The sequence below is a fragment of the Macaca nemestrina genome, chromosome 3 (genome assembly GCF_043159975.1).
Source record: "Macaca nemestrina isolate mMacNem1 chromosome 3, mMacNem.hap1, whole genome shotgun sequence".
Classification (NCBI taxonomy): domain Eukaryota; kingdom Metazoa; phylum Chordata; class Mammalia; order Primates; family Cercopithecidae; genus Macaca; species Macaca nemestrina.
The window spans coordinates 161305422-161317926 of NC_092127.1; the positions used below are offsets into that span (position 1 = coordinate 161305422).

The 12505-nt window shown below is 36.2% G+C and overlaps 1 protein-coding gene across 3 annotated transcripts in view; it reads left to right on the forward strand.

Moving 5' to 3' along the window:
* Positions 1 to 12505, forward strand: part of LOC105487761 (ArfGAP with RhoGAP domain, ankyrin repeat and PH domain 2) — a 181612-nt gene that overhangs the window by 81152 nt on the left and 87955 nt on the right. For all 3 annotated transcript variants that reach the window (XR_011621380.1, XM_071093756.1, XM_071093757.1), the window contains 5 exons: positions 938 to 1137; positions 4192 to 4277; positions 5422 to 5604; positions 6547 to 6721; positions 7177 to 7311. Coding sequence is in view for 2 of the 3 variants with exons in the window: in XM_071093756.1 (XP_070949857.1) it covers positions 938 to 1137; positions 4192 to 4277; positions 5422 to 5604; positions 6547 to 6721; positions 7177 to 7311 (779 nt within the window). In the remaining variant the exon portion in view is untranslated. The remainder of the gene's footprint in view (positions 1 to 937; positions 1138 to 4191; positions 4278 to 5421; positions 5605 to 6546; positions 6722 to 7176; positions 7312 to 12505) is intronic.

Sequence of the window (12505 nt, forward strand, 5' to 3'; positions counted from 1 at the left end):
GAACCAGAAACCACTAAAAGTGATGGAATCCTAAAGAGCTTCAAAAAGTATAATTCATGTAGGCCATTTATTTTTATGGATTATTTAGAATATGTTAGCTGTGATTTTCATTATATTTCAAAGCATTTTCCTCTTTACAAAAGAAAATTTGAATATGCATCAGTTTTGTGGGTCATTGACCGAGTATGTAGCACTGTAGCACGTTCCTTTGCACATTGTAGGGGCTCAGTAAATATTTCTTGAAGGAATGAACTGCTGTTTAATGTTTTTATTCATTCACTTGAGCTCCCAGTAAACATTAAGATTCAGAATAAATCAGAACGTGGCTAAAAATGTGTTAGAAAACTGTTAGAATGGTAACCACTTAAAACTTTTTTGATTTCCCAGTTTCTTAGAACCATCTGGGCATTCTTCTAATTAAAAAAAAAAAAAAAGAAAAAAAAAGAGAATCTCTTCTTAAAAGAGAATCTCTTCTTAAGTTTGAAAAAAAAGTCACAATTTCTGGTGGGTGTTTTTGATAACACAGCTTCAGACTATCATGGCATACTTGCTTGGCAAAATATTCCAGTAGCCCTGAAACTCTGCCAATAAACTCTTATTGATGATTACATAACCATTGCTTAGGAAACATAGCCTCTTGTTTAGACTTGTGACCTAACGTGGCAAATTTTATGTTTTCTTTAGAAAATGTGTATGTTAATTTTGGTTCAAGATGCGTAAACAAAGACATAAGCAATGTGGAAAATTAAAAGGAAAAAAACACCACGATTTGTTGAGTTAAATGATTTTTAACAGAAAAGACATCCCAGAACTGCCTAGCAGGCATATTTTTCAGCTGTTGTTTAATTTGTGAGTGAAATGAATATGCAAACTGAACATCCTGCTTAATTGGCCTTTACAAGGGAGATCGATAACACAGAAACGTTAATTGTTTCAGCTTTACAGCCGAGACTGAAAAAGAGAAACAAGACTGGATTGAAGCTGTGCAGCAATCAATAGCAGAAACTCTCTCTGATTATGAAGTAGCTGAGAAGATTTGGTTCAATGAATCTAACAGAAGCTGTGCAGATTGTAAAGCCCCGGATCCTGACTGGGCATCCATCAATCTCTGTGTTGTCATCTGTAAGAAGTGTGCAGGTAATTAGTGATAAGTTTTGCTCATCACTGCTTTGTGACAGACGGACACTGAATGCTCTTCATTGTTACATATTATATATTGTAGCTAATGGTTGTGAAAAGTAAAACCAGAGAAAGCTTATTACATTTAAATCAAATTCAGAAATAGCTTATGAGTCTAAACTTCTCTTATGTATGACTTAGACATAAAAATGGATTTTTAAGCACGTAATCATATTTTGTGCCTACTGGTCAATGTATAGATTTTAAAAAGGCAATGTTGAAATTTCTAGATTTTAGGTAAGTATGTTTTAGTATGCATCCTGAACAAGCTTGCATCTTTAACTTGAAGATTCGTCCACCTTTCCCCAGTCATTTTTGGTAACACATATTTTTCACCTCCATGTTGTTTTGAGCACTAAACTTCATATGCCAGATCTGGTATCTCTTATAATAAGAATTTTTATAAAGAAGCACTTCACAAGACTATTGATGTTTATGAATACAAACCGGTACTATGACTGGTTTTCTTCTTGCGACCTCACACCTGACAACCTGACCTCTCTGTGTATTTGAGAGCTCAGACAGTTGCCCAAGTCAGTGGAAGGAAGTGGACCTCAACTTAGGTGTGTGATCGTGGAAGTTTTGGAGAAAGTTAACCACAGTCTAAACTTCAGTTCTCTTAGACTACCTGTGTCCCACCACCTTCTCCCTCAGTGTCTGTATACACACACACACGCACACACACACACCCACACACACACAGAAAGAGAGAGAGAGATGAGAAAGACAGACAGAGAGAGAGAGAATGCAGCTCAAATGCCAACCACTGTGCTGGTGTGCGGAATTGAAAACATGTGTAAGACATGACATTTCCTTCACGATAATGAGACGAATGAATGTTGGACTAGAGTTGAATACAGGCTTCAGTGAGAACGCTGGAGAAGAGCGCCTACCTCAGCTAGAGTGCAGTGAGTAGTGCAGCCACAGGAATTGCTTCAGATCCTGAACACTTTTCTAGAGCACTGTTCAACTGCATTTCTCATCAAACTAAGATTTCCTCACCAGCTAATAAATAATATCAATCACAACAAAAAATGCCCGTGAATCACCTTCTACTTTGTATTTTATCCCATCTTTTTCTTCTCTCCAGTTTCATTGGAAGAGACGGCCTTTGTGCTCTTCACAGCTGCTTTTTTCTACCTTTGCTTCCTTTCTTTCTTCCCTCCTTAGGATACCACTTCATCACTTATTCACTCTCTTATGTAAGTATTCAGCTATGGCTTCTTTTGTTTCATTGTATAAACTTGCACAGATTTGTCTCATTAAACCATCAGGATTTCTGAAAGTTACCCATTTCCTTCTATGTGTCAATCTCTGTCCCCTTTTCCTTTCATAGACAGGATGTTATAAAGAGTTGTAGTGTGCATAGGTTTTTTTCATTCCTTTAACTTCCTAAGTTTTCTTCAGCATTCTGTAATCAGCTACCTTTTCACTCAACTGCCGTAAAAACCTTTTCACCACATTTACCAATGTATTTTACCTCTCAATTTCGGTGTGGTCACTTACTATCTTTATTATTGTCTCTTTATTTGAGACTCTTGACAACATGTCTCTCTGTGACATCCATCCTCCCTTAGCTTACAAGATACCATTCGCTCTGTGTATTCTTATTACCAATCTTTTTTTTTTTTTTTTTTCCAGGTTACTTTTCATGCTTGTGAGATACATGTGTTCCCTTGGGTTACATTCTCACTTCTCTTTTACTGTGTTGCTGCTGAGTGATGTTATTTATCACTTTAATTCCACACTCATTTTTAAGCAGATGATTCTCACGCTGTTGGACACCAAACTCTTATGATTATATGCCTACTAGAATCTCTACTTAGATTTGCCAAATACACCTCAAATGTAACATGTCAAAAATGGAGCCATCGTTGTTCCCCTCAGCCCATTTCATAAAGCTGCACATTTTCATACCTTCTCAATCTTGATCAGAAGCAATACTGTCTACGCTGCACTCTCAAAGCCTAAAATCTGAGACACCTTCTTGACTCTTCCTCTTTCTTTCAAACCCACCAAGTCTCATTCATTTTATCTTATCAACCTCTCTCAATCTGTTGGCTCCATTTTGTTTTCCTGCTGCCTCAACTCAGAATCTGTCATGCCTGGGTTACTCCAGCAACCCCTTTCATCTCTTCCTACAGGCTTTTAAGTTTTTACCTTCTGGGTACTGTATTGCCTGTAGGTAGTCATTATAAATGCAAACCTATGCAGATTTCTTCCATGGGAATTTAGGGCTTTGTGCTTTAAGTAGTTTCTACCAAAAAAAAAAAAAAAAAAAAAAAAAAAAAAAAAGACAAGAACCTCTTACCTATTGTAGGGAAAGGAATGAATATTCATTGTTCATTAGGCTAAGGGCCCTTAAGATCAAGGATAGTGGACTGTATACCTTTTTTCCTTCTCAGCTTTGAAATAATCTGACATAGCCTGGTTGCTCAGTGATGACTGAATGATGATTTATATAGCACAATTGAATTGACAGTAATAAAATTCTGGGCTCTTACTCTCTTCCAGACATACTTGTTGAATAAAGTATTCATGTCAGATTTTTAAGGACACGCTTATTAGACATGTAACTAGTTTTACAATAGTCAAGTTTTTGTAACAGTAAAGAAATATCTGCATTTACATACATGTGGTTTTAGCAAGCTTTACAAAAGGTTTCCAGTGGCCTATTTCTAGCTGATTACCAAATGAGGAAATATTTATACATGTATCTGTACATATGCACACATGCACATAAATATATTTTTAAGTGTAGTTTTTTTTATCAGTGCAGATGCTGATGATGATTGCTGCTGTTTTTATTGTAGCCAGCTGTGATTTGTCTAATTCCCACTACTATTGTTAGTGCTCTTGTCATCTTGTCATTGAGGAAAGCATGTATTGGCGTGTTTTAAGTTGAGGAGATATGCAACGAACATACACAGACATATACACTTTTTTTCAAAACAAAGTAAAATAAATTTACATACAAATTAAAATAGAAATGCAATTGTGTTTTGACTCTAGGCCAGCATAGATCTTTGGGACCAAAAGATTCCAAGGTTAGAAGTCTAAAAATGGATGCTAGCATTTGGAGCAATGAACTCATCGAGGTGAGTCTTATTTAACCTGAATGGGGTTGTGGTAGGGGTTCAGTTTGCAGAGACTGGGAGGAGGTATGCCATGGGGTGGGGTGGCAGGAATATTTCTCAGGGCTCTTTGATAAAGTTCTCATTACATTATGAAAATGGCTTATAGACTTTTTAATAGTAACTCTTTGAGAATGCTTCCTAAATGAGATAGTTATTTTAAAAGTAAAAGTATAGATGATCCTTAATAATAATAATAAGGACTTAGAAAGGTTTGCCAGTTTTTTTTTTAATGCTGGAACTATGTGTGTGTGTGTGTGTGTGTGTGTGTGTGTCTGTGTGTGTCTGTGTCTGTGTGTGTCTGTGTGTGTGTTTGTGTCTGTGCGTGTGTGTGTGTCTGTGTGTGTCTGTGTGTGTGTGTCTGTGTCTGTGTCTGTGTGTGTGTGTCTGTGTCTGTGTGTGTGTGTCTGTGTCTGTGTGTATCTGTGTGTGTGTGTCTGTGTCTGTGTGTGTCTGTGTGTGTGTCTGTGTGTGTGTGTGTGTCTGTGTGTATGTGTGTGTGTGTCTGTGTGTGTGTGTCTGTGTGTGTGTGTGTGTGTCTGTGTGTGTGTGTATGTATGTGTGTGTGTGTGTGTGTCTGTGTGTGTGTGTCTGTGTGTGTGTGTGTGTGTGTCTCTTAAATCCAGCATGGGTAAAATAATAGGAGAGTGAATGAGAACATTTGGAAAAATTTACTGTTCTTTACTTTGGTCATACTCTGTCATTAACTGTGATCGAGGCTACTTTGCTGTGTCCTGTCTCCATTTTCGGCTCCTGTTCCACTACCAAGCACTTTAGACAGCATTAGCCCACCTACTCGGCCATTTAAAGTGAATCTGTCTCAGTTGGAGTGTCAAAGAATGAAAATACTTTTGCTACTACTTGTGTTGTTTGCAATTCTTTACAAGCTAATTTCTTTCCATTATTTAGAGTGGCTAGGCTGTATTCAAAACTGATCATAGTATCTGCTTTCACTCCTTTTTCTGGAAGAGTTAGGTCTGTCAGTTGTTTTCCTGTACTTTATACTAAGTTATGCTTTAATTTGTAATATAATTCAGTTTCCTGCAGATTCAAATACCTTTTATGAACTGATATATTATGGGTTTTTTTTTTTTTTTTGACAATTCAGCTTTTTATTGTCATTGGAAACAAAAGAGCAAATGACTTTTGGGCTGGTAACCTTCAAAAGGATGAAGAATTACATATGGACTCACCAGTAGAAAAGAGAAAAAACTTTATTACTCAGAAATATAAAGAAGGAAAATTCAGAAAAACCCTTTTGGCATCTCTCACTAAAGAAGAATTAAATAAGGTATTCAATTAAACATAACAGGAGACATGGATTTTAATGTCTTTTTAATGATGTGCCAAGATTCTTGAGAAAAAGTAAAAAATCTTATACTATCTGACAAAATTATTTATTTTATTTCCTTTTGTGAGATTATTTCAGTGGTTTCCCCCTTGTTTCACTTAAGGATTCATTGTCAAAAAAGCATAATTCTTCCTCCATAACTGAAGTTTCCTGCTACCTCATGGTGCCACAATCTGAGGATTTGGAAGCAAATGGGGATCCAGTAAAGTGAAGTCTGAGGACTGATCTAATGTGGGAAGAAAGGATGAGAAGAGATATAGAGGCAGCTTATTATTTCAAGGCAAAAGAAAAAAAAAATTCTAGCAATTCCTATTGTTTGTACAAAGATGATATATAGCATAAGTCAATCATATTTTTTATTGCCTCTTTCTCACTGTTCTTCCTCCTTCCTATCCTCGGCCCCCGAGGGGAAGATCCTGAATTTGCTTTGCACTCATCTTTCAATTTCTCATAGCACTTAATAATTCAAATATTCTGCAGCTCCTGATTAGATTGGAAAATATATATTAACATTCATATGAAAAACACTTAATGGTTACTTCATTATTATATTGAAATATTTTGATTCTCTGCACATCAGTCATTATCATAGTATGTAAGCATAAAAATGTCTTCCAAAGCAAGTATGATGGATTAGGTTTAGAAGGAACATCATAGCAACCAAACAATGAATTGAGACTTGGAGGTCTTGGGTTGTAATTTAAATTCACACAAACCAGGCCTTTTGTGCCTATTGCCTAATTCATGGCATAATTATTAGTAGCTGCCTTAGGATAAAAGGAATACAGACTTTATCCCATACATGAATTGTCAGACTTTCACTCATTTTAATAGCTAGAATCTTTTCTTTCCTTAAGATGTGTATTTTCTTTTAATGACCAGGCTCTCTGTGCTGCTGTAGTGAAACCAGATGTTCTAGAAACAATGGCTTTGCTGTTCAGTGGAGCAGATGTCATGTGTGCCACTGGAGACCCCGTGCATAGCACCCCCTATCTGCTAGCCAAGAAGGCTGGGCAAAGTCTGCAAATGGAATTTCTCTACCATAACAAATTCTCAGGTTCGTCACTGTCTCTTCATTAACCTGGTCTCTTCCCATATATCCGTAAAAGGACTGAAGCATAAATCTATTTATTTTTCAAATAAGAGAAACCATCAGAATGAAGAAAAATGTAATTACCCAAAAGATGGAGGGGCCTAAGACTATTTTTTATATCATTTCAATAAAAAGTTTAGGAAGTCAATCTTTTATATTCCCTTAATCTTATAAATGGAAGATTAAAATAGCTAACCCACATAATCATTTCCACCAACATTAAATCCGATTTTCATATATGAATAATAAACATGACTTAAGTGCTTATTTGCAAATTTTATGCAAAGTAAAATAAATATCTCTTTATAATTATTCTTTGGTAAATTTTAAGTAGTTTTTCTTCTAGCTCAAAACTCATGTACGTATTATAAGCAAAAGGAAAATTGTTTATATTTTAGATATTTCTTTAATTTTTCTAGATTTTCCTCAACATGATATTCATTCCGAAGGTGTATTAAGTCAAGAGTCTTCCCAGTCCACATTCCTCTGTGACTTTTTGTATCAAGCTCCTGCTGCTGCTTCTAAACTCTCTTCAGAGAAAAAACTGCTTGAAGGTATTTTTTTCTGTTCCTTTTAGATATTGTCTGATAAAAACTTTATTCCATTATCAAAACAATTAGGTTTAGATTTTGATTTTTTGAGATGTTAGATTTGATCTCCAAGTAGAGATATTTTTGAGGATTTATAAACGCTTCTAGGTACAAATATTATTTCATATACTGCAGCAGGGATTTACCATTGGGTTGGAATGCTGAGTGAATTCTCAACAGAATTCACTGATATCTACCTTAAGGCTAACCAATTCTGTTTCAGGTTATAAAGGTTATTCCGACAAAAAAAAGGTGAAACTCAGCCCCTTTCCTTAGGGATGGACACCCCAACTGGCTCACTAGATAATGCAGATAAATGTGAACACATAGGAAGAAATGACAAGTTTTTAGTACATATTCAATTAGAGTACTAATATCAAAAAGTTCACTTTTTTTTTTTTCTGATGAAAAGTGTGTGTGTCTGTGTGTGTGTTTGTTTAAGTAAAATAAAACTTAAGCTTGATTTCAAAAAATGATGAGAATCTGATTTAACAACATACTCTAGGTTTGGGGAATTATCTGAGCAGAGTCACAATGGGGCATTTATTCATTTATCCTTCCAACTCCTTGTGTCAAACTGATGCTAGGTATTGGGAGTTTAAAAATGACTAAGACACAGCCCTTATGCTCATGTATATACATTGGAACAAATCTGAGAAATATAGGCAGGAAAATATAATGCAATCTGCCTTACTGGAACAAAGAGTGTAAGAGAGATTAAGCTGTACCTGCCATTGATGGTGGCCACTGATGGGCTCTGGAGCCTAGCATTAATTCACTAGGTGATATAATTCAGCTATATTACTCAATCAAAAGAACTATAGAATGACAAACTTACTGTAGAGTGTTAGTCCTCATATATGTGATTTGCAGTTCTTATTTCAATATAAAAGCTTTATTTCCAAATATATATATATAAATATATATATATATTTTATATATATATAAAAAACATATAATATATCCTGAAGCAGAATTATATTGGGATTAACTATGCATTATTAGATTTTCCTGAAAAGAATAGCTATCCTATAGTGAGTGAGCATGTATTATGTGTAAGGCATGGCTTTAGGTACTTTACATACATTAATTATAATCCTCATAAGAGTCTGCAAGATCATTGATGTTATGTCAATTTTCACATGAACAATGAAGCTCAGCATGAAGCAGAAGTTTACACCTGATTTGTGTTCTCATTGTTACAGTAGCACTTTAGCTTTGGTCAAAGTGTGACAGCCAGATGACAGTAGAATGGCAGAGCATTTTTATCCTTTGAATTAGGTATTTTTGATTCTTTCGACAATTGATTTTTTTCATCCTATACTCAGCCTAGACAATAATAAATGTCAGATTTTACTGTTTTTGTTGTTTTGTTTTATTGTCTTCCACTTTTACTGTCAGTATTATCCCTAAGTAGTTAAAAGATAAGTGATCAGAAGATGAAAGTTCTTGGACATTGTGAATTGACTATATCAATCATCAAAATAATTAAAGTACTTAAAAAAAAGTTTAGAAGAATGTTTCTTCTAAATACTTGGATATCACAGACTCATTCTTCAGACCAGTTTTATAAAGATCAAATGGGGATTGAAACACAAGATTTTCTTCCCAAGACTTTTCAATATATTGTAAGCATTGTACAGGTTAAAAATAATCTTTATATTATTTTTGACAATTGTGGTTATAATATTTGTAAACTTACCAGTCTTCTTTAATATTTTCTTGAAACAGATTGGTTTTTAAATTTACTTGAGTACTACATTGATGTAATAAACAATTGTAACTAAATAATTCCATGTTTTGTATATTAACTGGATATTTGGTTAAAATTTATTTTAAAAAAGAAACGGGTGCATTATCTATATATGTAATTTATGGATATTCTTCCATTTTAAAACACTATCTTTTAGGTAATATGAAAGTTAGCCTCTGTATTTTTTCTATATAGTACAATAGCAATGATTTTAATGAAAATAATCTGGCAGGGTATTCTTTGATTGTCTTAATATCTTTCATCCAATTTACCAGCAAGTTCTATCACTTCAAACTCAAAATAGATCTTGAAGCAGTTGGCTAGTCTTCATTTCCACTGATGTCCTTCCAGCCACAGTAACCATCCTGACCTACCTATGCTGCAGTGCCTTCCTTAATTGTCTTTCTGTATTTACCCTAGCTTCCCTTCAAAACTGTCTCCAAAAAAGAGGCTTATCTTTTTTGTTTCCTTCCTTCCTTCCTTCCTTCCTTCCTTCCTTCCTTCCTCCCTCCCTCCCTCCCTCCCTCCCCTCCCCTCCCCTCCCCTCCCCCCTCCCTCCCTCCCTCCCTTCCTCCCTTCCTCCCTTCCTTCCTTCCTCTCTCTCTTTTCAGATGGAGTCTTGCTCTGTCGCCCAAACTGGAATGCAGTGGCACAATCTCCGCTCACTGGCATAATCTCCGCTCACTGCAACCTCTGCCTCCTGGGTTCAAGTAATTCTCTTGCCTCAGCCTGCTGAGTATTTGACATTATAGGCACCCACCGCCACACTCAGCTAATTTTTGTATTTTTAGTAGAGATGAGATTTCACCATGTTGGCCAGGCTGGTCTTGAACTCCTGACCTCAAGTAATCTGCCTGTCTCAGCCTCCCAGTGTGCTGGGATTACACGCGTGAGTCATTGCGCCTGGCCAATTATCTTTAAAAATGGAAATCACCCAGGTAGTCAGAAGGCTGGGATAGGAGGATTGCTTGAACGCAGCTTGGGCTACATAGGAAGATCATGTCTTGTAAAGGTCAACAACAACAACAAACAAACTGGAAAACTGAACATGTAATTCCATTGCTCAAGTCTAGTGGCTCCTCACTCCAGAATATAACCATATTATTTTTTATTGTGACCTAAAAGACCTTTTTAGTAGAATGGCGTGAACCCGGGAGGCGGAGCTTGCAGTGAGCCGAGATCGTGCCACTGCACTGCAGCCTGGGAGACAGAGCAAGACTGTGTCTCTACATGGTTACTTGCCTGGCTGCACTGGTTTCCTCTCTATTCCTGGAACATGCCAAGTCCTTTTCTGCCTCTTTTGGTCCTTTTCACCTGCTGTTCCCTCTGCAAAGAGGGCACTTCCCCCAGTCTGGTTCCTTTTTATTCAGGAATCAATTCAGTTCCCCCTAGTTAGTGAGGCCTCTCTGACACCCTACTAATGTGTGAACCCACTGCCAGCCCTTCTCGTTCATAGGATGCTGTGTATATTCGTCCTACCACTGATCACATGGAGATGTGCTGTTTCCATTTATTTGTTTCTCTTTCCCCCGAAGTGAAAGCTCAATGAGGCATCAGCTTTTTCTAGCTTGTCAAGGATTATCAAATCTTTGATACCCAAAACAGTGTCAGCACATGGTAGGACATGATAAATATTTGTGGAATGATAGAAGAATCATTTTTTAGGAAAGTTACCACTAGTGTAAATGGATGACTCATATGTCAATAATTTGGTTTTGATCTGTGGATAAAAAGATATAATTGCTGGCACAAAGCATATTTTGTGCAGAAAGCCCCTACTTACAAATGAACAGGAAAAGTTGAACTATCCAGAAAAACTTCTGTGTTTGTTTCTTTTTCTCCCTTGAAGTTTGTGCAATAGTGTTGTTTCTGTTGAACATCAGATTTATGAAAAAAATGAATTATTTGGAAAGATTTAGAGATTAAAGTGTGGTTGTCACCTTTGCCTCTGAAAGCAAGCACTTGGATGCTACCACTCCATCAGCACTTGTCAGGACAGCCATAGAACAAAATGATTAAAAACAGAGACAAAAGTCTGGGAATAAAATGCATGCAGTTCCAGAGTTTCAGAGGCTTCAAATTGTCAGTTCAGGTTTTCGAGATTTGAAGTTTTTCTAGCCTCTGGTTATGAAGACTGATCTGTATTTTTCTTTTTTTTTTTTTTTCCTTTTCAGTTTAGTGTTCATGAAAAGAAAGATGGATTGCTTTTGTTGAGCCTAAGCACAGAGTTGAATAATAGCATCCTGATTTTGTTTTCCCTTTTCCCACCTCGACCATATTTTTTCCCTTGATATCTTACCTTGATTTATTTACACAGTATTCGATTTTTAAAAAGAAAGTGGTTGTTTTGGATTACTAGAAATTATATTTCTGTCTGTTTATATTTAACTTTGTGGATTAACATTGAGGAATTTTGAAGATCTTTTGTTCTGTGAAAGCCTAGATTGTATAGCTTAAACATGTTTTTCCAAGGCTAAAACACATGTCTTTTAAATGAAAAGGATTACTAACATATATTACTGTTTGTAGTGGGTGTTGAATACTATTAATTTAGGAAATTTCTCATCATGAAACAAATTCATAGTTTCAAAAAATAACAGTTTTGCCTTTACTACCTCAGATGTATTGTATACATATGTATTAGAAGGTATGACTTCTTTACCCTAATACATTTTTGAGATGAATGTATATAGTTCAAGCATTTAACAGATACAGTGAGTAACTGTGTGCAGGCGCTAAGAGGGCGGCTTCCAGAACCCACCTGCCAGTGAGGTTAAAACAGCAACTTTCAGAACCCAATTGCCTGGGATTCCTTCCCCAACTCTGATGCTAAGTACTTAATGTGACCTCAGGAATGTCGATTAACCTGTTATGTGCCAGTGAAAAGGGTACAAGGAAGGGACATAATATAACTGACATAACTGGGTTGTTCTGAGGATTCAATGAGTTAAAGCATGTAAAATGTGTAGAACAGTGCATGGCACATAAATATGATGATGATGATGAAGAGTAGCACTGAAGAGCTTATGTTTAAGCACAGTTGCCCCTGACTTCCAGTTAGCTTTTGAGTTTAGTTATGTTGTCCTGTAGGCTGTAGCCGACATTTACGGTATCCATGGTAGCATTTCAGTTGGTCACTTCTGGGGAATTCTTTACCTGTGCGTGGGTGAATCTTGTAGTAATGTTTTTCTTCATTGATCTCAACATGAAGATTGAATAGAAAGAATGAATAACCCTTCTTGCCAGTCCACTAAATTTACTTGCATCCTATAAGCTCCTATTTATGGAACAGCTGAGGCCTGAGTGTCATTCATTCTGCGGTCCCAGTTTTAAGTTGGTAAACAGCTTCCTTTAACAATTAAAATGACTTGTGGAGCAAAGAGGGTGTCAAGGAGGGTACCGACA